Source organism: Poromitra crassiceps (assembly GCF_964638095.1).
Source record: "Poromitra crassiceps genome assembly, chromosome: 12".
Taxonomy (NCBI): domain Eukaryota; kingdom Metazoa; phylum Chordata; class Actinopteri; order Beryciformes; family Melamphaidae; genus Poromitra; species Poromitra crassiceps.
This window is the reverse complement of record NC_139632.1, coordinates 24,373,688-24,400,355: the sequence shown is the minus strand read 5'-3', so window position 1 is coordinate 24,400,355 and position 26,668 is coordinate 24,373,688. Positions and strand designations below refer to the sequence as shown.

General features: G+C 44.0%; 1 protein-coding gene across 1 annotated transcript; it reads left to right on the top strand.

The window, feature by feature from the left end:
- Positions 1–1,810: 1,810 nt before the first annotated feature.
- myo7ba (myosin VIIBa) lies at positions 1,811–26,299 on the top strand (the record flags this gene model as incomplete). The annotated part of the gene is made up of 47 exons (XM_083647887.1): positions 1,811–1,828; positions 1,950–2,051; positions 2,142–2,294; positions 3,391–3,575; positions 3,786–3,907; positions 4,047–4,189; positions 4,267–4,380; positions 4,505–4,658; positions 5,781–5,857; positions 5,937–6,056; positions 6,614–6,756; positions 7,020–7,230; positions 7,313–7,448; positions 7,600–7,769; positions 7,889–8,029; positions 8,145–8,303; positions 8,397–8,489; positions 8,601–8,695; positions 8,812–8,896; positions 8,980–9,198; positions 11,144–11,375; positions 11,531–11,721; positions 11,807–11,971; positions 12,219–12,521; positions 12,645–12,805; positions 13,350–13,476; positions 13,572–13,691; positions 13,804–13,977; positions 14,275–14,502; positions 14,678–14,845; positions 14,995–15,112; positions 19,500–19,626; positions 19,765–19,931; positions 20,107–20,288; positions 20,375–20,496; positions 20,586–20,760; positions 20,856–20,998; positions 21,722–21,877; positions 23,184–23,289; positions 23,526–23,639; positions 23,747–23,834; positions 24,073–24,179; positions 24,763–24,948; positions 25,414–25,530; positions 25,738–25,827; positions 25,950–26,069; positions 26,204–26,299. The coding sequence occupies 47 exons, from the start codon at positions 1,811–1,813 to the stop codon at positions 26,297–26,299; spliced, it is 6,723 nt and encodes a 2,240-aa protein (XP_083504013.1).
- Positions 26,300–26,668: the final 369 nt, after the last annotated feature.

The following is a 26,668-nucleotide window of genomic DNA, read 5'->3' as shown; positions in this document are numbered from 1 at the left end:
TAGAGTGAACCTACGAAACACAGCATTCCAGTCCTCTTCACTATCTGCTATTTACAACATAATTGCCTCTAAGCAGAGTAGAAAGTCTTGATGTTACTCAGCCTATGATGTCAATGTCTAAGGATCAGTATACGTGGGTTACAGTGCCTTTTTTTCATTGGCAGAACCATTTCACTTTTTAGCAAACATTTGACTTGACAGGTTCTAGGTACATTAGGTATCTGTTGCCACCACCTGTCTTCAGTGTTAATTTTGTTTTTCTTGAAAATGCGTACCAAGCCAGCTGATAAGGGTTTTTGATTAGTATGGCAAAATGGAAACAAACCTGAATTTTTTCAGATTTTAGTGTGACTCATGGAAGATGAGAAATGAAGGTTGAAATCCTGAAATTCAAATTAGGAAATCTTTCACTTAGTGCTTGAAAATTCGAAGTTTCATTAGTTAACTACTACCCTCAGATTGAAAAATGTTGTAGGCCAAAGGTTTTCAAAGTGGTAGGCAGGCCTCCCCAGGGGGGCTCCAGCAGTTTCAGGGGAGGCTCAGTGAATGGAAGTAAAAAAAAATATATACATAAAAGGAGATCTCATAGAATAGCCTAAATGTGGTTCAGTTTTGGGAAATTTGACAGTCTCTTTCCCAGAGTCAGAAACAAATAAATGCCTTGAGACAGACCTGGTTATCTATTTAGTGTAGTCTGAACTCTGAAGTATGTCAAACAGCAATATCAGGCGAGTGAGGGGGGCTCCTTTTTCCAAGCTTTGTCTGGGGGGAGGCCCACAGTCACAGACTTTAAAAACTCCTGGTGTAGGCAATCTGACAATGTGTAAATTACTTTCTTTGAAAAAATTTATATAGGCTATATATATATCCTCTTGCTCTTTACCCCTCCTCCAGTTTGTTGTTGACTGCCCTTAACCCTGCAGATTAACAGGTGTTAAATGCAAAATTATTGTTAGAAAGATATTTGTTGCAACTGAATAAGAACCTGATCCTTTGGACATGTACTGTATCTTGAGCTGTGTGATGATATAGTATATTGGGGCAGTTCTCTTCCTCTCCCAGCCCCACGTCTTCTGGTCAGAATTGCAGTGGGTGGCTCTGCCATTGCAGGAGCAAAGTCAAAGGGCCATAAAGGGGCTATGCTGGTAAAGCCCTTCGCTTCCTGGTTCATAGGAAGGTAATCCAGCTGGCACTTACACCAGCACAAGGACTGGGGCGACCACCAAAGGATATTCCTAGGTAAGAATTGACATCATACACACAAAACAGTGTCTTCAAATGATTAGTAATTACTTTGTATCTATAGTATGTGTTGTTTTCAAGGAGGTAAATTGATTAGGTTGTGTGCTGAGTTTTGCACCAAATGCATCCCCACCTCAAAGGGAGCACTGGAATTTGGGACAAAATGATATCTGACAAGACAACTATTCTTAGTTTTGGGCTCGAGAAACAAATTATTATCAAATGGTGGTCCGTGGCGCTAATGTGGACTCAATTATGGATCGGAAAAAGGAAAAATCTAGTTTTGAATCTGATGTTTGGGTTTAATTGCATCAAAGGCAAAACCCCAATGTAGGCTAATTGTCTTATTTAGGGATAGTGAACATCAATTGCTATCAATATCAAGTATTTTTCAGAGTCCACACTACTACACCCTTAAATCCTTCTGAAGTCTATTGAATGGACCTACCAGGCTACCAGGCTTGTCATGTGTGGTTACTGGAAGGAGATTGAAATGGCAGCCATTGTATTGACATAACATTAAGCCGACAATTTTGGCATTCTTACAGGCTGGATACAGATTTCCGCTATGCTGCATTTGAGCAAGGTAAGAATCATACATTATGAAACATACAAAAAAGATGGTATGCCATGTTGCTCATGCCACTCGGTGAAGTTCTAACAGTATCAGTTGTGGTTATTTTCATCACTTGTGTTTTCACACTCAGGGTGATTTTGTATGGGTGGACTCTGGTATCGGAGTGCCGATCGGGGCCGAGGTGAAGCTGACTGACACTGGACAGCTTCAGCTGATTGACGATGAAGGAAAGGTACATAACCCATGAGAGATTACTTTGATCTCCAGGAGAAACCCATTGTTTAGGCCTACATGGTGTTAATTATTTCATAACACAATACAGGAACACAAGATCAACAACAAGAAGAAGGATGCCATCCGACCCATGCACCCCACCTCTGTGAATGGTGTGGATGACATGATAAGGCTGGGTGACCTGAACGAGGCTGGGCTCCTCAGGAACCTCCTGGTGCGACACAAAGAAGGCGTCATCTATGTAGGTTTCTGTTCACTGGATTTTCATTGACTCTGATTTACCAATTGCAGAACCACCTAGTTTTATGATGCCCATAACCTGCTGTGAAAAACGCTGTGTCGGCCGTGTCTTTCGTTTTGCAAATTGTCTCTCCGTCTTAGACTTTGCCCTGTAGTTTATCAGTGTCGTTTGTCTCCATAGAGACACATGAGCCTCTGTTGCGAGAGAATGTCCCAGTGTTTCCCTGCCACGCCATCAAAGCACACCAGTGTGTCTTCAATTATGAATCAGGCCATTTTTTAAACATCAAAATACTACTGCTGGATGCTGGGGGCAAAATTTACTGGGGCTGATGTTCTCTTTATTGCTGCTGTCGGGCATTTGCCAATCATATTATCAACTTTGGCATTTAACAGAGCTTTTCGTGATTGTAACCCATGTGTGAAATCGTTACCCCGGGTAGTGGGGAAAATGAATGAGCGAAGATTCAAGATATATTCAGACATGTCTGGAGAAAAAACCTTAAGCACCCACATTCAAGTGAGCTGAGCTGCTGCATTATTCTCTGACAAACGGTAGAAATGTCTGTTTCTTTATACACTCCAGTATGTATAGATGCTTTGTTCATCCTTTTCTAAGAAATCAATATATGGCTAATGTAATTATGCACGTTTCAAACTAGTCAAAACCAGTTCGACAATACACGCCAATATAAGTCTATTCTTACATGATTGACTAACAATGAACACTAGTGTGAGGGCTAAACCTCTACGTCACACATATGCACTTATGACAGCTGCATGCTGTCTTCATGTGATCGGGACATGATCACATGATGAGCCTTTACTGAATACTCCACTATGATATTCAGGGCAAAAGGACACAGTGCTCTATTTTATCTCCTACACACGTGCTTATTATAATTCACCAATGAATCAGAATGCGTCTCCAGTCTGCTACTGCCTTGGCTAAACAGGGGGTCACCGGGGCTCGCTGGCTTGATGATGTGCTAACCGCAACGTCTTGTTCATGGACTCCTCTGTTTATATGCACAAGCACGCACTTGTGGACAGTGCCGCTGTGTGACAGTCAGATAACATCCCCTCTCTGTGTCCAGACATACACAGGGTCCATTCTGGTGGCAGTCAACCCTTACCAGCTGCTGCCCATCTACACCACTGAGCAGGTGCACCTGTACACCGACCGGCGGCTGGGCGAACTGCCCCCGCATGTCTTTGCCATCGCAGACAGCTGCTTTTTCAACATGCGCCGCCACCGAAAGAGCCAGTGCTGCATCATCAGGTCCTGCTCTTGTCTAGTAACAAATACAAGCATGTTTAGATGCTGGAAAAGAACATAGGCTACAACAAATACAAACTGTTTCTTTAGGCTAAGAAATAATTCTGCATAGTTTCTTAGACTGTGTTAGATATATAATAAAATGTACTTTTTTGTGGCATATATAGGATGTTGGATGCTTTACACATGCTTGCTTCATTGTTTCCCTATCAGCGGAGAGTCAGGAGCAGGGAAAACAGAGAGTACCAAGCTGATGCTGCAGTTTCTGGCTGCTGTGAGCGGACAGCACTCCTGGCTAGAGCAGCAGATTCTTGAAGCCAACCCTATCTTGGAGGGTACGGCCGTACGGCCACCTCACCAACACTACTGAGCAGTTTGAACACAGTCTTCATAATCACCTGAATTCCTTCCCCCTTTATAAAGAAGTGCTTTTCACTAGAATGTCCCTGATGTAAACGTTTGCTCTTCTCTCAGCCTTTGGTAATGCCAAAACCATTCGCAATGACAACTCCAGTCGCTTTGGGAAGTACATCGACATCAACTTCACCAAGGGCGGGGCCATTGAAGGGGCCCGCATTGAGCAGTACCTGCTGGAGAAGTCCCGCGTTTGTCGGCAGGTGGGGAAATGGATGAGCTGAATGATTCTAGGAACACGGTACAAGTCACGTGATAAGTAACGTGTTTTCTCACGCAGGCACCTGAGGAAAGAAACTACCACATCTTTTACTACATGCTGATGGGCATGCAAGCTGAGCAGAAGAAGATCCTGTCCCTAGGGAATGCTGCTCAGTACAACTACCTGACCATGGTAGTCAAACACCTTCTACAATCTTTGGAACTGAATAACAAGCTGCCCAGATCGGTGGATTCTGCAGATACCAAGATGAGAGAAGTATTAATATTTAGTTTTAACCAAGTGATGTCATTGTCAGGGAAACTGCACCAGCTGTGAAGGACGCGATGACATCAAGGAATACGCCCACTTCCGCTCAGCGCTGAAGATCCTGATGTTCACAGAGAACGACTCCTGGGAAATCTCCAAACAACTCGCCGCCATCCTTCACCTGGGCAATGTGGAATTTGAAGGTCAGGAGAATCTCTATAAAAGGGAGCATGTGGGCAATGTTTCCCTGTTTGTTTAAATGTTTGTCCCACTAATGATGTCATAGGAGGCAACTGATGATGTCATAGTGACATCACTGATGATGTAATCAGTGATGACATCAATGATGTGGGCAATGTCATAGGAGGCAACCGATGATGTCATAGTGACATCACTGATGATGTCATCAGGGCTGAAACTTTCAGGGGGTGTAAAAAGCACCCGTGCGGGTGACCTGACTGAGCTGGATTTTTTAATTAGGTCATTACCCTGATTACCTAATGATGTGGTGTCATCAGTGATGATGTCATCACTGGCTAAGGCATAAGTTCAGTGAGGATGTCATCAGTGATGATGTCATCGTGATGATGTCATCAGTGATGTCTTAGAGCAGGCGAGGCCACAGATTCTGAGCCCAGCCAAGCCTGGAGAGGCGGGATCTGAAAGTTTAGTTGTGGAGAAGAGGGACAGAATGTAGAGAAACAGTTGATCCAGAAGGAGGCGGTAATGCAACATAAAGGATGCCAATTGCCATAAAACACGACAAAAGAAGAAGAAGAAGGAGGCGAGGCCGCATAGCGGGCGAGCTGCGTATGCGACACGCAGGGGGCGAGCTGCAGGGGGGGGCGGGCTGCGAGCCCGCACAGCGGGCGAGCCTAGGAATCAAGCGCGTGTAGCCTGCAAGATTGCTAGTGCTATACAATGGAATACATTATATTACAAACTATGTAATACATTTATGTTTATATTCATGCAAATATGAAATAGGAACTGCTGAATTCTTAAAGGGACACTTTGCTGATTTTCAACCAGCTTTGTATCATTACAAAATCGGTAGTACGGTATGCAAATGAACATCTTGCCTAGACCAAGAGGTCCCTGTTCATTCACAAAATGATGTCATAATGATGTCATTTGGAGCAGTTTTGCCATGGCGTCACTGTACTGTGCAGTACTGTGAATGAACAGGGAGCTCTTGGTCCAGGCAAGAAGGAGGGAAGTTAAACATTGTTCATTTGCATATACTACTGATTTTGTAATGATACAAAGCTGGTTGAAAATCGGCAAGTCGCCCTTTAACTATACATTTTCTTGCATAATTTCAGCCTCCATAGTAAATAACCTGGAGGCTTGTGACATCCTCAAATCACCCCACTTCAGCACAGCCAGCAAACTTTTGGAGGTATGTCTTTTTCATAACAGCGATTATTAAAGGAGAGTTGAGATAAGAGGTCCTGACTGTGTTTGTCCCTTTGCCCCAGGTGGATCCCAAAATGCTGGAGAAGAGTCTGACTCAGCGCTCCTTCCTGACGGCCAGAGAGAGTGTGACCAAACCTCTCACCTCGGCCCAGGCCATGGACGGCAGGGACGCCTTTGTCAAAGTAACATAAATCACATCTGATCTTCCAAAGTAATTAGATACTCCAGGCCTCTTGCCTTGGGTCATTTTTATTAATTATAGGATAATAACTAACTGTCACCGATCTCAGTAATAAATGCACATAAGTTATATAACATATAATTAAGTAAAAATAATATAAAAAAAAACAGACAAAACAATCATATATTGCAAGCTGCCCGTGAGGACACCGAGAGAATCTGAACACCTAATCTAATCTAATTAATCTCAGATCTCAAATGAATTTCTCATGTGGCCTTAATCCTCTTCTGTGCATATGTTCATCAACATATAGTACACTAATAACCTCTAAGCTTTGCCAATATTTGAAGAATTTGCATCCAGGGAACAAATTATAAATATAAATTGCAGATTTTTGTGTGTTTATTTTTGAGTGTGTGTGTGATTTATTATGAGTCCTCTCACTTGCCCTATCTCTCTATTTTCATATTGTGTCATTTATTTCGATTGCTTTCATGGTTTTGTTTAATTAAATGAGTAGTATAAGAGTATAATGTTCCCTGTGTGATCTTTGTCCAGGCCATTTATGGAAGGCTTTTCCTCTGGGTGGTGGACAAAATCAACACTGCGGTTTTCAAGCCCCTGCCTGAGGATTCCAAAGAGGTTCGCCAATCCATAGGCCTGCTCGACATCTTTGGCTTTGAGAACTTCAACAAAAACAGGTTGGATTCAACGTTCACAGTTCAGTAGTTCACACAACATTACAGCTCTATTGCTGCTGTTGGACACATTTGTAATTTTACTGAAATCCATTTATCTTTCTTTCCTCTGTGTGTGTGTGTGTGTGTGTGTGTGTGTGTGTGTGTGTGTGTGTGTGTGTGTGTGTGTGTGTGTGTGTGTGTGTGTGTGTGTGTGCGTGTGTGCGTGTGTGCGTGTGTGTGCGTGTGTGCGTGCGTGCGTGCGTGCGTGTTTTGCACTGTTGCAGCTTTGAGCAGCTGTGCATCAACTTTGCCAATGAGCAGTTGCAGCAGTTCTTTGTTAGGCATGTTTTCAAGCTGGAGCAGGAGGAGTACGCCCGCGAAAACATTGACTGGACACACATTGACTACAACGACAACCAGCGGACACTGGATGTGTTGGCCAGCAAGCCCCTCAACATGCTGGCCCTGATTGATGAGGAGAGCCTTTTCCCCAAGGTCACTATCCTCCCTGCACCATTCTAAAACCGTATTGTTAAAGCAAACAAGGTTTTAATTCTCTTGTATTGTTCATCTGCAGGGCACAGACACCACCATGATGCAGAAGATGAATCAGGTGCATGGGAAAGGAAACATCTATATTCCCCCCAAAAACAACTATGAGACACAGTTTGGAATCCGACATTTTGCTGGAGTGGTCTACTATGATTCAAAAGGTAAAAAAAAAAACATTGACAAAGAACATTCATTGCTCTCTACAGCCTATTACGCATAGGCTGTAGAGAGCAATGAATGTTCTTTGTCAATGTTTTTTTTTTTTGCAATGTCCATTGTTTTTCTACACCTTCATCTCTCTCTTGTTTTGAGGTTTCCTCGAGAAAAACCGTGATGCTCTCAGCTCAGATTTGATCCAGCTGGTGGAGACCTCCACCAACAAGCTCCTCAAGCTGACGTTCCACAATGAGCTCTCCTCCCCTACGATCAAGAACAACGCCAATGCCAGGATGACCATCACCACCCCCAAGAACTCCCTCCGGGTCAGTGCAGCCTTGTGACACATGGAGCTGTGACTGCGTATTCACTTGCCATCTTTTGAATAAAACAAATACAGTCAGTTACTCGATCATAACTTAGTGAATTTGACATTGTCTAATAGCAAGCGGCTGATGGCAAGAAGCGTGTGCCAACTCTGACTGGCCAGTTCCGTCAGTCCCTGGACGCCCTGATGAAGACACTGAGCGCGTGCCAGCCTTACTTCATACGCTGCATCAAACCCAATGACTTCAAGAAGCCCATGGTGAGGAAAGAGATAGTATCGACCAAAATCAAACTGTTTGAAATCGATACAAAAACTGGATGTACAGTATTTTGGTGTACGTAAAACAGACAGAATATGTGTTTATGTGTCTCAGCTTTTTGACAGAGAGCTGTGCATGCGTCAGCTCCGCTACTCTGGCATGATGGAGACGATCAAGATCCGGAGGGCTGGATATCCTATACGCTACACCTTTGATGAGTTTCTACAACGTTACCGTGTCTTGCTGAAAACCTCCCTCTGTGATCCCAAAAGGGTGAGTTGGAGGTTATCAAATTACGTTTGAGTTTAGGATCCTCACTGTCTTTTCTTGGCTGTGTTTGTCATGAATATTTTCCGCCCCTCACAGGAATCCAAAGAGAAATGCTGTGAAAGCATCTGTGAGAAGCTGCTTGCTGGAGAAGGTGACTGGAAGACTGGCAAGACAAAAATATTTCTCAAGGTGCTGCCTTCCATTTATATGTACACAGTGATTTGTTGCTAATCATATTTGTCCATCCAAATTTGGAGAAAAAAAACATGTTTTGTATTTTATATTTCTGTTTACTCTTAGGACTTCCATGACACCATGCTCGAACTGGAGCGCATGAAAGAGCTGAATAAGAAAGCGCTTTTGGTCCAGAAGGTCCTGAGAGGCTACAAACACAGGTATGGGACAAGAAACTGCATTCATAATAAGCTGTTGTTTTTCTTCGTGTGACCTGAAGTCTGTATATGTCATGTGACATGTGACCTGAAGTCTGTACGTGTCATGTCTCCTATAGGAGAGAATTCCTGAGGAAAAAGGCAGCTGCACTCGTTATTCAGAAACACTGGAGAGGACACAAAGGCAGAAAGCTGTACAGAGTGGTGGGTCACCATTGTCCATTTGACTGCATACCAGTGTGAGAATATACGCACCACAAATGGAAAATTCTGAATTCTGATTCTAGGTCAAGCTGGGCTTTGCTCGGCTGCAGGCGAGGGTCCGCTCTCGCCAGCTGCACCACCAGTATCAGAAGGAGCGGAAGGCGGTGATCGTGCTGCAGGCCCAGACCAGGGGATTCCTCGCCAGGAAAGAATGGAAGCGTCAAAGAGACGCTGTGATCCTCCTGCAAGCGTACACCAGGGGCGTGCTGGCAAGAAAGACTCTTAAAAAGATGAAGAGAGATGTAAGTGCAACTAACAGATCAGTGTAGAAATAACCTATAATAATGGTGGGTAAGTGAGCTGGTGACTGGAGCATCATTGGTTTGAGTCTCTCTGGTTAGAGTGAGTGAGAAGCAGTCACCCCTCACAAACGACTACTGTCAAAGTGTCCATGAAGAAGACACAAACTAGCCCAGTGCTGCTACTCAGTGGTAGGGGTGTCACGATACACTCAGTTCACGATACGATACGTATCACGATACTGGGTTCACGATAACGATACGATACGATACGATTTTAACAATATTTTTTTAAACTTGAATAATGACAATATATGACTGGAAAAGTAGTATTTTATTTGAAATGCACAAATACAAAACATGCTGTTGTGGGAAATTGTTATTACAATAACAACTAGAAAAAACATGAGATTGGAGATAAGGCTTATCTTGAAATAGAATGAGTTACACCGTCACTTAGATTTACTTTGAACTAAAAGGTTTCTCAGCAGTATAAATTCTCATTATGCATCTTCAGTTTTTCTTCAAACTCAAACAACAAGACTTTTCTTAGTCTATTTTTTATGCATCTTCAGTTTTTCCTGTCAAGTAAACAGTTTTGCCAGAAACTCAATTGAATGGTTTCTCTCCTGTTTAACTTCTCATGTGTCTCTTCAGAGACTTGTTCAACTGAACTACTTTCCACACATTGAACTTCAACAAACAAAGACGTTTCTTTGTCTATTTTTGGAAAAAAAAAAAAAAAAAAAAAAAAAAAAAAAAAAAAAAAAAAATTTCACGATATGAGATTTCATCTCAACGATACATATCGTGACGTTTTACTATCGCGAAATTTCGTGGGACGATATATTGTGACACCCCTACTCAGTGGCCAACAGCACACAACTGTGGTTACCGTAAAATACCAATTAGAAGCCGACTTCCAAATTGCCGCGGGTCCCATATATAAGCGGGGTCTGGATACATATTTTGTACATAAAAGCAGGTCCCAATTTGACGCCCGGTTAGTTTTTTCAATGTTTTCTTTTTACCTTTGTGACATCCTGTTGAATGCATCTCCCAAACACAACGAAGAAGGAAAATCGGATGAAGAAGACGAACAACGAGGAAACGGGAACAACGAGGAAAAAAAACACATGCACGAAAAACTTGCTGATCAAAATTCGTTTTCCGTCAACATCTGATGATTCTGAAAATTGTGTAGGCATTTCCTGAAGATTTTTATACACTAAAACCGACATCTCTGGTGTAATAATTATTTTGAGAAATGTGCCTTTGAGGTATGTTTCCCTGCCAGCGGGCATAGAAGTCGGCTTCTAATTGGTATTTCACCGCACACTGCAGCGGAGGGGGCAGCGCATGCAGCCAGCGGAGGAGGCAGCGCATGCAACAAATAATCTGCTCACATGATGATCATGTTCTCTCACCTTCAGCGGAGAAAGTTTAGTGGTAAATACCGGTAGGTCACAGTTCAGCTCAAATTTTATTTGATTTCATGTACAGGCCAGAACTGGCATGCAATGTGCTCTGCTGCGCTGAGAGGGAGGCGCGGCTCTCCCCATAGACAAGCAATCGTGTGGAGGGCTGTAGCCAACTCATTAAAATAAATGGTTTAAATGAACAATTTCATACTATTTACAATCTTTTCTGAGCAATATTTTTGTACAAAAATAATTAAAGCAGGTCCCAAACTGCCGCAGGTCCCATATTGACGCGGGGTCTGGCTACATATTTTGTCAATTAACGCCCGGGCTAATAATTGGTATTTTACGGTAAGTGTATATGCATTTAGCTCTCATTCCCCCGAGCCATTGCAGTGAATAATTAACCATTTGACAGTCAGGTCGCATGGTTAATTAAATAAGGGCAAAACAAATGTGGCATTTTACAAGGTTAACACAGGTGCATTGCTGTGTTCCTGATCTTGGTGTTGTGTTGTTTCCTCCAGCTGTACCTCTCTGCCAAAGAGAAACGAGAAGAAGAGTTGGCCATTTTGGAGAAACAGAGACGCTTGCAGGAAATGCTGAGGCAGAAAAGAGAGATGGAGGCCAATGCCGAAGCAGAAACCATCACAGACCAGCAAATGGTGGACAATATCTTTGACTTCCTCCCCCCCGTGGCCGGAGGGCAGGAAGGCCAAGCACCCGTGGGATTCGAGGTTAGGGAACTGAAAGACCGATGTGCATGTTGTAACCTATACTGGAGAATGAGTAATATTGCATGAAGCTTGGAGGACTAACAAATCTAACTCCCTGGTGGCTGTTAGATTTTGTATATTCCACACCAAGATCACAGCATAACATCTGTATTTATTTTCAGCATTTCAGGGGGACAGTTCCTGAGGAGGTGGACCTAGATGAAATCCCCATGGAGGAGGACCTTCCCCAGGAGGATTACGATGATCTGGATGAGTACACCTTCTCCAAATTCGCCTCCATGTACTTCCAGGGTGCTGCCAGCCCCACCTACATCCGCCAGAGGCTTAGACAGCCTCTCCTCTACCATGAGGATGAAGGAGATGTCCAGGTACATCTCCTCATACACCACCTTCATTCATTACTCCCTCCGATATTTGGATATATCGTGAAATTTACCATTGTGTTTTCACTAGGCTTCACTGACAGTGTGGTGGATCATTCTGAGGTTCATGGGAGATCTGCCGGAGCCTAAGAAGCAGGTCCAGGCCCAGGGAAGCTCCAAGCAAGACCGCTTCCTTCCACAGGACCTGGTTTCCAGAAAGGACAGACGTCTCAGCCACATGGTCGGCCTGGATCAGGTGAATATTCTCATAAAACTCAATGAATGGCTCATACAGTATTGCATTGTATTGTAGAATGAATTAGTTTACATATTTTAGTATATATTAAACACACACACACACACACACACACACACACACACACACACACACACACACACACACACACTGTATATGGACTTTCACAGTCATTGTACTGAAGAAACACATAATTTTATCGTGAACTTAAAGAGTAATCTGATCCATTGCTACATGTCTTTTGTAGAGGGTGCTGAGGAACAAGAAAGACAGAAAAGAGTCCACAGCCCCTGAGGAGGCACCGCCAAACAGAAAGACGTCCATTTTCACAGACTTACTGACAAGAAACAGGAAGGCTTCTGCTGTGCCCAGTGAGATGGGTCCAAACCGTAAGGGCTACACCGCACCAGAGGCCAACCCTCGAACCCGGAAGCCATCCATCTTTACTGACTTAATGACCAGGAATAGAAAGGCATCCACGATTCCGGAAAATGAAATCTCAGAATCCCCCTCTCGGATCATCAGGAAGCCCTCTGTCATTCCGGAGGAGGTGCCAACAACATTTCTCAAACTTTCTGAATCCACCTTACTTTTATAGTATGCTCAGCTGTCAGACTTCCAGTCCAAACCTCATATCAATGTATTGATGGCAGTTTGCTGGTATTTCTTACAGTCAGAGGATCAGACTGAGGCACCCAAGCCTTTCACCATGCAGACTGTGAGTGAGGAGAATGAGGTCATGATTGGAGAGGGACCCACACTGGAGCGGCCAATGACGTCTCTTGAAAAACTCCACATCATTGTGGGATACGCCATTGTCAGACGTGACCTCAGGTGACAGAGGCGTGCTTCTGCATGTCATACATCTTCATTTCTGTTTTTGACCCCCCTAATCCCCCCCCCCCCCCCCCCCACACACACACACACACACACAGCACTGGCAGCAGGGCAGGCTGGGGGGGCAGAAGACACAGAGTCATGCAGGACACTCACAATCACTCACTCATGGACGTTTAGTGGAGGAGGCGGGGCTAAGGAAGAGAGGCCGTAGCTATAGATAGGTAGGTCGTATAGAGTTGGGGTTCGAGGCCTCGGTAGGGGGTGTGGGTAGGGGGATGTGGGTGGCGAGAGGGGTGGGGGGTTCAAGGAAGGGGGTGGGGCTAGACTGAGATTAGGGGCTGTAACTAGGGATAGGAAGGTTAGGGGTAGGACCATTTCCCATGTTGAATTTTTTTTGCTGTGTTGTTGAGGTAACCCCAAAACATAGTCTAAGGTGCCATAAGGCTGAATGGCCACACCACACTGCGCCATGGGCTTCAAGGTATTTGTGCTTGTCCCACAAATACGTGATATTCTAATGGGTCTGTTCTCTCCCCAGAGATGAGATTTACTGCCAGATCTGCAAGCAGCTTCAGGATAACAATAACCGAAGCAGCTTCTTCCGGGGCTGGATCCTCCTCTCCCTCTGTCTGGGCATTTTCCCTCCGACTGAGCGCTTCATAAAGGTCAGCGCAGCAGCTGCATTCACTCATTCATAAACAGTATGCCGCATTCTTTCAGGATTTTTCTCTCATCACTTGTTTATCTTTTGTCTTGGCAGTACCTCCAAAGTTTCATCCGTTCTGCCCCTGGGGGTTACGCCCCCTACTGTGCTGAAAGGCTGCGGCGCACTGTAACAAACGGAGTGCGCGGGGAGCCTCCCAGCTGGTTGGAGCTACAGGTGCTGAGATGGACACACGCTGCACCAGAATATGTGACATTAATGCTTATCACCATAGAGTGGCTCCTGTCACCATTTAACCACATGGCAATTTCTTTGTGTGTTTTGACAGGCAACCAAGACAAAGAAGCCCATGACTGTGTCTGTGACGGTGATGGATGGCCGAACTATCAGCCTGTCTGTTGACTCAGCATCTACCTCCAAAGAAATCTGTCATGTCCTCTCCAACAAAGTCAAAGTCAAGGACACCTTTGGCTTTTCTCTGTATGTGGCCTTGTATGAAAAGGTACGCAACTGCACCATCAGCCAGACATGATGATGACTAGATCACATTTCTCACACTGACTCTCTGTAGCTTTCTCCTGACGCCTTGGACCCCATTCTCTGCACTTGGGGCATTTTTTTTCTTTTTGTTTTTGCACTTGGGGCAGGGTAGACACCTTTTTAACCCTTATACACTGGGCCGTAGTTCTGGCCTATAAGGGCTAGCAAGGTACAGTAGGAACTAGGAACATCACTTTAGACAGACAATGAAAAAGTTAAATGTTTTTTTGTTTTTGTTTTGACTTTGCCTCTCCTGAAGGTGTGGGCTCTGGGCAGCGGCCGGGAGCACGTGATGGATGCCATCTCCCAGTGTGAGCAGGAGGTGAAGCGGAAAGGTGGACAGGAGCAGCACGCTCCCTGGCGCCTCTGCTTCCGCAAGGAGATCTTCACTCCCTGGCACGACAGCAAGGAGGACAGCGTCAGCACAGACCTCATCTACAAACAGATTGTCCACGGTCTGAAGTTTGGAGAGTACCAAAGCCAAAAGGTAGGGTTATGTTCAGAGTTCATTTGGCTGACACTATTACTATTACACTATTTTACACTATTTTACACTTATTTTACACTATTTTACACTATTTTTAAAACAATATTATATTATATAATGCTGTGAAAGCATGCCATCCACTGTGGTGTATTTTTCCCCTTTTCCCTTCACACAGGAGGATGATCTTGTTCAGCTTGTTGCCAAACATTTGTACATCCAGCATGGCTCAGACAGCAGTCCAGAAGATGTGAAGGAAGCTGTTCAAGACTGCATCAACAGCTCTCTGCTGGAGGCCAAGTCAGAGGCCAAATGGCTGCAGATGGTCGACACTGCACATGCTCAGGTCAGTCACATCCCGTATCAGCAGCTGCAGCATAGAGAACAATTAAATAAATATCTCTTAATATCTCTTGGGGATATAAAAATGCTCTAACAAGGCCTAGGGCGGGTTGAATCGTTTTTTGTGTGTGTTTTTCCTTTATCCCATACAAGGGCCCGTATATCAGTTCAAGGCAGAAGGCGAGTGACGTGAAGGCAGAGGTCGTGGACTACGCCCGTCAGAAGTGGCCCATGTTCTTCTCCAGGTTCTTTGAGGTTGTCAAGCTGTCAGGTAAGCATCTAGTCACAGTACATGTTTCCAGCTTCTATGTTTAGGTCATTTTTGTTTGAGATAAATTCAATAATTGCATTAATTTCAATTCATAAATCAAATATAATAACTATATAACTATTACAAAATGCCTATAACACCAGTGGTCGTGAAGAAATGTGTTTTTGGGTCAGTATTCAGGTCAGGAGAGCTGGCCGGGCAAGCAGTCTGATCACATTTAAAGGCCGGGTTTTCCGTGGGGAATATGAATATATATTAAATCTCACGCCCCTAAGGTTTTAGAATCCGTTGAAATTTTTGAAATTGGTTGTTTACAGCCTGAGATATCACCAGAAATCCACTCTGTGTGTGGGGGGGGGGGGGGGGGGTGGTGGGGGGGGGGGTGCGGGGACTCGAAATACTACATTTCCCACAATGCACTGGGCTCGCGTGGCCTTCGTTTCCATGCCCACCCCTCAGGCGTTTGGCTGATATCAAACTCCAGTAGGTGGCGGTAATGCACATATATGTTTGCCAACCGCCATAAAACTCAAAGAAGAAGAAGACATGGAGAGAAGACATGGAGAGAAGAAGAAATAAATCGAAAATAAATCGAAAATCAATTGCCTCCAAATTGCACCAAATGTAAACGGTAGTATATATGTCGGGAGATGTCTTCATAAAAAAATTTTCATGCATTTTAAGGCATTTTCGTAGGAGTTACGCGCATCTGATGTTGTAACTATTTTCTGTAAAAATGTGTAAAAACGGGTACATTGCTCAGCGTTGATTTCGTTACTTCAACCCACCTACTACTAGATGTAAAATTTGACGAGCTTTCCAATGCCGCCAGTCCCGTGTCGATTAGTGCTTCCGTTCCCGAGATAATGGTCTCTTTGCAAGGAACTATGGGAAGCTAATATTAGCTACAGCAGGCTAGGCGGTTGACAAGATGGCTGCGTTTTTGTTTTGGTCAAGGCCTCTGAAGGGGCGTGGAGGACCTCTAGAGGCGGGACCATGGCCAACAACAGTTGTAGTTCATAGGTGCACGACTTCCGCAAGGCGGACTTAGGCCAGATGACGCGAAACGCGTCGGCTGGCCCAAAAAATATGTGAGAGATGCTTGATATCTCTGGCAGTGAATATCCAATTTCAAAAATTTCAACGGATTCGAAAACCTTAGGGGCGTGAGATTTAATATATATTCATATTCCCCACGGAAAACCCATCCTTTAAGCTTGAATTCTTTCACACAAATAACAAGATAAAATTATGATTGATAGCATTAATGATCTATAATAGTCCAGGAAGTCCTTTATCTACTTAAGCTGCAATAAAACCTGTGCTTCCTGAATTGGACTATAATGTCATTATAAAGTGGAAGTCATGATTGGATTGAACCATAAATATCTGTAATTCTGCAGTAGATTACTTTTTGGGGGTAGAATGGAAAGGAAAATGAGTCTTGCAGAATTGAGCCGCATTCATAATAATAATAATAATAATAGTTTTTAGGTTGTAAATAAATTCATTAGGGGAGGAGTACCACCATGGATTGTCTCTATTCTTGATTCTAAATATTTAAAGAGAGTATGCTTGTTCAGTAAGGGGTAAACAGATAAGTAACTAAATTGTAGATTTTAATTTACATCTTAATTGTTTAATCACAGCAGAACATGAAACATACACAGAACAAGCATTTCTGCACTAAGGGCTTTCTCAGCAGAGTAAAGACCAGCGGTGAGGGAGGCCCAGTTGTTTTCAACCAGGCACTGCTCAGTGATTAGCCATTTGTTTTTTAAATCTATGTCAGACATATATAGGGCTATTTATAGATACACGACTATACCACTGGGTTTAACAGTCTAGCAAAGTAGTTGATTACGAGAGAGTAAGTGGGCCAGCCCAGGAACAACATTTTCTCTTTCTCTGGATTTCAGTATTATATTATACTAGCAATCTCGCGCGCTCGATTCCTGCAGCTCGCCCACTGCGCGTTGCATACGCATGGCCTCACCCAGGGAGGATGACATCACTGATTACATCATCACTGAACTTATAGCCTCAGGCAGTGGCCACACTGATCCGTGGTGTTTGTCCGTCTGCGTTCATTTCTCTGTTCACTTCCATTCATTTTCAAGACAGCTGTCCGTCTGTCCGTGGAGCACTGATGAAGCGTACGTATACAGCAAATTTGCATATGTTTTGATGGACAGAAAGTTCAAGAGGGCTGAACTTTTTCTGAATGGACATATATATATATGGACGGATGGACGGATAGTCGCCATCAGTTCAGCCAATCAGAGTCGAGGAGGCGCTCTCAGAGCTCAAATGGCTGAGCGGAATTCGCCTGCATCGATATAACGTAATGTTATTTTACCGTTATAAATATCAACAACTAGCCAACAGATATCAAAGCTGGTGGGCTTCATGGAAACAGCATGACCTGAACTGGCCGACCATTACTTCAATCTGGTCATTCAGTGGTGTTTTATTGCCACATAAGTAACGTAGCGCACAGAGCCAAGAGCCAACAGCTAACGCCAGATTTCTTCTGTTGGTTTATAGGTGGGTGATGACACCTTCAAGGTGCTTACCACCGCCACTTGCTGTACAAGTAGGTTACTTGTACATGCAACAGACATACATCTATCCGTTTTATAATTCTGTCTATTTTCTGATGGATCAGTGTGGCCACGGCCTCAGCCAGGAAGGATGACATCACTGATGACATCATCACTGATGACATCACTGATGACATCATCACTGATGACATCACATCATAATTAGGGCAATCACCTAATTAAAAGATCCGGCTCTGTCAGGTCACCTGCACGGGTGCTCTTTACACCCCCTGAAAGTTTCAGCCCAATCGCACGTAAAACGGCATAGCCGTGGCCGGAGAAAATTCTGTTCGCTCACTCACACACATGCACGCACACACGCACGCACACACAGACACTTCTCTTTCTTATTATAGGATATATTATGGTATGGTATGGTGTTCATTCTTAATCCCCGAGGGGAAACAGGGTTTGCCACCAGAGCGAGTACAGATACACAAACAGGAAACAGTAACATTCTGATTCTGATTCTGATTCTGATTCTGATTCTGATTCTGTTAATTAAAGAATTTTACAGCAGCAGGAACAAAGGACCTTCTAAATCGCTCAGTAGAGCACAGAGGCATCAGAAGCCGATCACTAAACGAACTACGCAGGGCATCAAATACATTAGACAAAGGATGGCCTTCAAAAGAAAGAATAGAGTTCAGTTTTCTCCTTGTTCTCTTGGCTATAGTGCTCTCCAAGGAATCAGGGGGAAGGCCAATTACTGAGCCAGCCTCTTTAATCATTTTGTTTATCCTATTTTTGTCAATATTATATTATATTATAATACAAGGTCTATCTATCAATCTACAAGGTGTTGATTTCTTACCACATATTCACACCACCATGGCTAGTCAACAGCATTACTTTTAGATACTCTTATTTCACATTGTTTACATTCCCCTACACACTGTGGCACTTGACCTTTCCAGTGCAGCGCTGTTATCTTTCCCACCCACAGCACTGCTCTGCTCTGATGTTTTAAATCATTTCCTGGAGCCTAGTTAGTACATCATTGTCAGCAGAGAGGTGCCATAGGGTTTGCATGCTCCGGACATTGAGGCCCCCTATAGTCACATCAGGACCGTTCATACCTTTCCCCTCCATGACCAAAAGTTTTCACAGACATCATTTATTTACTTTATGGCAGGGGGTCCAAACTCTTTTGAATTCCGGCCACATTGAACTCTTTCATAACAGCGAAGGTTCTCTTGGCAAATGAGACAACCGTCGCTTTTTCAGCTTTCAATGAAAAATGATTCAACTTTCCACCGCTCCTGAAAGCGCTGACCCTCGCTGTCAACTTGACGCTTCTTTGCTGTGGTCATGTCTGCCACCCAGCGGGAAACGTCTGTTGCTAGGTGACCGTTTGCCGTTTATCGTCTGAAAACATTAGTTCCGCCTGCATTGTTCCTACTTGGTGCTTGTCTACAAACTGCATGATAGTGCTGTTATCGTTAGGTGAACGGAAAAAGTCAAAGCGAACTTGCTTGATTAACCAATACTGTGTGTGGAGGGCCACATTGTATTTTGAGAGATAAGCCGAGGGCCGTTTAAAATTGGTCCATGGGCCGGACTTTGGACATGCCTGGTCTGTGGTATGAAGCCAGAGCCTCTTACCTGTGAGTTGATGATAGGGCCTTCACTAAACATTCCTGCTGTGATTAAAGCTCCGCCTCCAGCCTGGCTTATGGGACATACACAGCAGGAAGTGTGATGAGCACTTATCTCCTAACAGGAATATATATTTCCCATGAGTCATGCTTTATTGGGCTTGTTTACTCCATGAATGTTTTCAGGCCCTCCTCTGCCCAAGAGCAAGTTTATCGTGGCCATTAACTGGACTGGTATCGCCTTCCTGGATGAGAAAGAGAGGCGGCTGCTGGAGCTCTCCTTCCCTGAAGTCACCGGAGTCAACACCATAAGGTACAGAGACATACATTATTATTACAGGAATAGGACGCAGCTTATTTTTCAATGGGGACATGTACAGCTTACTGGAATGTGTTGATACTAGATATGCTTGAATGGTGTGTTATTGATTCTCCTGTGATTCTTCCTCAGGGAGGGTAAGGCTTCTGGCCAGGCGGTGTGCCTCCTCACCCTGAAAGGAGACTTCACCCTGAGCGGGGCCATGGCTGACCACATGGCCGAGCTGCTGCACATGTTCCTCAGTGGACTGACGGAGCGCTCGCAGTATGCTGTGGCCCTGAAGGAAGTCAACAGGCAAGGTCAGTACGCTGTGGCCCCTGAAGGAAGTCACCAGCAAGGTCAGAGCATGCGTTTGTTTTATTTGACCTCTGGGACTTTTTGCGCTCTCACATCTTCACACTTCTCACAGCTGAATTGATATGATCATTTTTGCTGTACTGGCAGACTCATGAGTTGTCTCGTCTTTGTCTGTAGATGATCCCACGCTCCTCAGCTTCAAGAAAGGAGAGCTCATCATCATTATCAAAGACAATGAATTGTCTCCGGAACGTGGCTGGGTGAAGGGCAACAACGAGCGCACAGGGAAAACCGGAGCCGTCCCCACCGAGGCCATCTTAGTCCTGCCCACCCTCAGTAAACCCACCAATGAGGTCATGGTAGGGAGATGTCAGTGACGCAGCTTTCTCAAATTGGTTATTGTGTGCCAGATCTGATTAATGATGGTGCATGTGTCTTTATTCAGAGCCTCCTCCAGCTGTCTCCTAACCAGAGGAAGAATATCATACAGGCGACAAAGAGAGGAACGGGCACAGTGGAGAGAGTGGCCCCTGTCACTTTGAAGGAGTTCTCCCTGGAGTATTTCAGGTACGTACTGCAGGACATCTCGTTGTCATGTCAAGCTATGTTATTTTTGGGAGAGCAAAGTTGTTCCCCGTCTTGTTTCCTGATCCCAGGCAGCCCAGTAAGGATGTGAACCATCAGGTGATTTCCAAGAACGTGGCTCCTGAGAAGCTGTGGACCAACTCCAGAGAGCCCCTCAGACAGCCGCTGCTCAAGAGGCTGGCGGGAAACCCGGAGCTCAGTCACAGAGCCTGCCTGGCCTTCACTGATATCCTCTACAGTATACTAGTGTACAGTAATTCTTACCAGGGTTTTATTTTTCAAAGCTTGTGAAGCCAGGATGATTCTTCTTCCTTGACTGTTGTTGTGTACCTATCCTGAAGTATATGGGAGATTACCCCACCAAGCAGATGCAGAGTCCTCTTGAGCTCACGGACCAGATCTTCGGCCCAGCCACGCAGAACGAGGCGCTCAGAGATGAAATCTATTGCCAGATCATGAAGCAGATGACCAGCAACAACAACCGGTATGCTGACGACAGTGTGTTACAATCAAAATGTTACCTTTTATGTTACAGCATAGGGATTTAAAGCCAAAGGGATGGACTTGTTGGTTGGAGGAAGGCCAATCAGAAAAAAAAGAGACTAGGCAAAGTCCCTGCTAGTTCAGTCAGATAAACAGCTGCTTGGCATGCGGTTGTTCACTGGTTCAAATCCCACCTGTCTCACTCTTTAGGCTTTCAAATCAGATGCCAAAGCCCAAACTGAGAAATAGATACACAGGTCCCATACAGAATCTGGATGTGTTTTCCTCATTCCGCATTTCCCTCAGAGCTTTTCAGTCTTTTGTCTGGGTGTCCACTTTCAAAACTCTGACTGACTTGAGGCTCGAACCCTCAACCTCAAAACTGTCATGCAGCTGTCAAACACTGTGAGCCACTGAGTCTCACAAGATCATATCAATTCTGTCAGAGCTTTTCAGTCTTCACTTGGGAAGTTCTTCAAAGTCCCAAGTTTTCACTGAGGCTCAAACCCTAAACGTCCAAATTGTGGTGTGTCCATAGGTGCCATTTACAATGGGGACATGCCCAGACCACTTTTCAAAACAAAGTGACACCCTTGTGTACTCAGAGGTCAAATGTGGTCTGAAAATCTACAGAGGAGTCTGGAAAACTATGGAATTTTGAAATGGAAAATGTGTAGGAACTCTGTCTGTAGCCTTGTCCATCCCATGTCTTCTGCACCACCAGGTTCAGTCTGGAGCAGGGCTGGCAGCTTCTGTGGCTGTGCTGTGGCCTGTTTGCTCCCAGCCAGACTCTTCTCAAGCACACCCAGCGCTTCCTGGAGTCCCGCCGCAGAGAGGCCCTGGCCTCCGACTGCCTGCAGCGGCTGCAGGGCTCACTCAGGTAGCCTAGCATGCCTGGATTGTAGGGGTGTCACGATACACTCAGTTTGCGAAACGATACGATACACGATATTGGGTTTACGATAACGATACGATACGATATTTTAACAATATTTTTTTGCGATCGATTTGTAAGTTGATGGGGCATCCTCCACGCTAATTTGAGTAATTTCACCATTTTCATCCTCCATGTCTGTAACGTCCCTCGTCTGTTCAAACAAAGCAATGAAAAGGAGAGCGAGCATGCAATCAGATGCAGATCAATGCCACCATGTTCAGCTTCTTTTTCTCGCGATATGAGATTTCATCTCAACGATACATATTGTCACGTTTTGATATCGCGATATATCGTGGGACGATATATTGTGACATCCCTACTGGATTGTATATCAACAACACATAGGCCTATGTTCCATTAAGAAGGGTGTGTGAGGTGAAGAGTGCACGTTGAAAAACTGACCCTCAGTTAGAGAGTTCGTGCCAACAGTGACAGGACAGAGCAGCAAATGTTGCATAATATAGTAAAGCATGTGGCAGCAACGGTTCAGGCATTCCTCCCCTGGCTAGTAGCCAGACCACAGCACTACCAGTGTGGTGGCTGTCATGGCTGTTTCAAAGCTCTCAGTGGGTAAGTGCTGTCTGATAAGTGTGGTAATTATCCTACTGAAACTCATTTAAGAGATGTATGAGACTCCTAGGTCCAGATTCGCTCAAATTGCAATCTGTACATTTTTGCGCAGTTTTTGTCTTATTCACTATATTTCTGCAAATCAAGTTGTGGCGCAAACAAGCCCTCAATAATAGCACCGCACAAGCAAATAGCCTCCTTCTTCACTAAGCACAAATTGCATGTTTCAGCTGTAAGCCTAATCCACCAAGAACGGCACTCTCTCACACCCTTGCAGCAAAAGGCTTACACCAGCTTTCCAAGGACCTTATAATATGCGCTACAATAATTTGGGGCAGTTGGTGTTGTGAGGTGTTGGTTAATTGGACACGATCTTGATTTGCATGCCCTTACATACAACATAAATATGTGTACAAAATGATCTGATTTCCATATAATATTCATAATGCACAATCATGACAGATGCTAAGAGGTATTATTTCTTGCCCACTGCCCAGTACTGAAAATGTCCACTCACTATTCATGGTTAGTAAATTGCATGGCATTCTGACTTGGCCAAGTTGGTTAGAGAGCACTGTATTTTTCACCTGTAGTGAATCTGGGCCTCAGAGTTGAAGTGAAGATTCAGAAATATGTTGTCAAAAATATATTTGACTAAGCTTCTGCTGTCCTGGTGTAGGATGGAGCCCAGGAAGCTGCCACCACACCAGGTGGAGGTGGAAGCCATCCAGCAGAACAGCACCCAGATCTTCCACAAGATTCACTTTCCCAATGACACAGAGGAGGTATGACAATGGTCTAAGAGAGCTCCCTTTCACGTATCTGACAGCAGATGTCAACTCTCTTAACTCAACTAAGTACACCACCTGCTCAACTCTTAACTCGACTAAGTGCACCACCTGGTCAAATACACCTCCCTTAATGCCCCAGCACTGTGCTGTTGAAGTTTTACTTTATATCTGTTGCATTTCTACTGAGTGTCCCATGTTGGAAGAGACACTGACCGCACCGCCCCATCCAGGTATTTGAGGTGACGACCAGCACCAGGATCAAGGACCTCATCCAGAGCATTACAAACAAGCTCGGTCTGGTTTCTGCAGATGGCTTCAGCATCGTTGTCAAAACACCTGACAAGGTTCATTTGACACTTCTGAATCATTGACATCTTTATAATATACTCTTTCATGCATTGTCCCTATGCCATTTTGATAGTAAAGAATACTGTCACTGTGTTAATTTCAGGTTCTCAGTGTGAATGACCCAGACTACTTCTTTGATAGTCTGAGACAAATCACTGACTGGTCCAAGAAAGCCAAGAGTGTCAAAGACGGTAAAAAACGATCATCTAATTGGAATGCCATTGTGGCTCTTGATGGTTCTTTGTATTTGCCTTCAACAACCCCCTGTGTGCGTGTGTGTGTGTGTGTGTGTGTGTGTGTGTGTGTGTGTGTGTGTGTGTGTGTGTGTGTGTGTGTGTGTGTGTGTGTGTGTGTGTGTGTGTGTGTGTGTGTGTGTGTGCGCGTGTGTGTGTACATGTGTATGTGCGCGTGTGTGCGTCTGTACCGCAGGCGGGCCAATAAACATGTCCTACCTTGTGTTCTTCATGAGGAAGTTGTGGTTCAATGTGATTCCTGGTAGAGACCCAGAGGCAGATCTTATCTTCCATTACCCTCAGGTACGTTTGCGGCTCAGCCAAGTATCACGTCATTCAAGCACCTATTATGACAGTATCTTCACAGTAATACTGTTGTGTATCACAAGGCTTTATGCCCATTTATAAATTATTAGTAATAACTACCAACAACACCAGATGACTGAACTGATGGTGTTGACTTTTATGACCACAATAAACCCTCAATGAAGGTGCATTGATTATGACTGGAGAGATCTATGACCTCTTTGGAAAGCGCCTTATCTTTCATTTGAGCCTACTCACAGGCAAAGTGTATAAATTACAACCATACCTTCACCTATTTTACCTCCTGTTGGGGGACATGATGATCTAAAATTGGACATCACCAAATTATTTTGCCAAGAAATAATAATAATAATAATAATAATAATAATAATAATAATAATAATAATAATACATGGCATTTATATAGCGCTTTTCTAGAACTCAAAGTCACTTAACACTATACACTAAGGGGCGGCGTTAGTGAGACAACAGAGAGACAAACAGGGGACAAACATAACACAGACGCAGAAGGATATGCTATCTATATACTGTATCTATATGCTATCTCTCTGGCTTCCAGGAGCTGCCGAAGTACCTGAGAGGATACCATGTTTGCACCAAGGAGGAGATGGTCAACATCGGGGCTCTGCTCTTCAGAGTGAAAGTCAACAATGACAAGAGCCAGTCTGTCATGATTCCCAAAATGCTGAAGGAGCTGGTGCCCAACGACCAGCTGAAGGCCATGTCAGAGAATGAGTGGAAGAAGGTACGAGGACCCTTCTCTTCACTGCCTGCCTGTAATACGCTTGACACTATTTTACATACAGGGGCGGGAACCAATTTGCATACATTCAAGATTCAAGATTCACTTAAATAGCCTCAGTAAGTGATCAGATTACAAACGAAGAATTTGTCTTAGTGCAAGTATGCAGCATGGCGATCACATCAATAGTCACAAAACAATCACAAAATTTAAAGTGCAGTCCTTTAAAGTGACATATGATGGGGGTAGAATCAAGTCAGTTGGGGGGTGGCTCAGCCCGTTACCAAGCTAGCTGAACAACATGAACATGAACAACATCACCAACATGCCCTTCCTATGATTCCTGTCTCAGTTCAATGAGCACATTGTCTTGAGGCTAGGGGGCGTAGAAGTTCATTCATGAAACAAGAGTTTTATATCACAAAAAGGATGTGTTGTAACGTTTCTTTTTTCTATATTTATTTCCAGAATATTCTTGCCACTTATAACAAACAAGCTGGTATGACTGTTGAAGAAGCCAAGGAGGCGTTCTTGAATGCGGTGTGCCGGTGGCCGACGTTTGGCTGTGCATTCTTTGAAGTGAAGGTATGGACTGGGATGAGTGCAGCGCAGATTTATCTCGATTATCGATAGTCCAGTTTAGTCTGTTTAGCTCTCTTGCTCTCTCTCTCTCTCTCTCTCTCTCTCTCTCTCTATCTCATTCCCTCACATCCTACCTCTCTGTCCAAGCCAAAATAACAGCATGCACACTTACACCAAACAAGAAAATAATGTTTTGTAATCTTTTTTCAGCAAACGTCAGAAACGGCTCCAAATTTCCCAGATATTGTGCGAATTGCCATCAGCAAGCAAGGAGTCACAATTATCCACCCTAAAACCAAGGTTAAAAAGTTAAAACCAACAATAATCAATAACAATAACTATGGTCAATTCAACAGCCTGTTCTGTACTCGAACAACAATACAGATTGCAGAAAAAGTAAACAACCCTTTTCTCTTATCAAGGATGTTCTGGCAACTCACCCGTTCAACCGCATCGCTAACTGGTGCAGTGGAAGCACCTACTTTCACATGACTGTTGGCAATTTGGTCAAGGGGAACAAATTCCTGTGTGAAACCTCACTGGTAAGAAATGTAGCATTTCTGTTTGTTAGCTAAATGTGTCAAGAGACACATGGGGGTTAAACTGATAAGTAACAAACTAGCCTCATGTTAATTTCCTTTCTTTATTCCATCCTGTGTCTCTCTCCACATGAAAGGGCTACAAGATGGACGACCTTATAACCTCCTACGTCAACATGTACCTCAAAGAGAGGAGGGCGATGCAAACCAAGAACCAGCGCTTTGAAATCTGAGCCCCAGACGAAGTAGCATGAACGTTATGCCACTTGTGTCTGGATTATGTAACTCTACCAATTAACCAACTTACTTTATATCTTATGTATGCACAGAGAGGGAGAGAGAGAGAGATGCGTAGTGCAATCGTATATATTTTTTTTTTTAGATTTTAGAAAATACTTTAACATTATATGTGTGATAATGATATACCGTGTAAAAGTTGTAGATTTCTTACATTTTCTTTAAAAGTATTGGTTCTTTGGCACTGACTCAACACTAAGTTAACTGAAGAACACTTGTGATTCAAGGTAATATTTACACGATTGTTAGGCCATTTGCTTTCGTCTTCCCGCAGAGTAGACGTTGCATCGTAAGCCTGTGCTCTA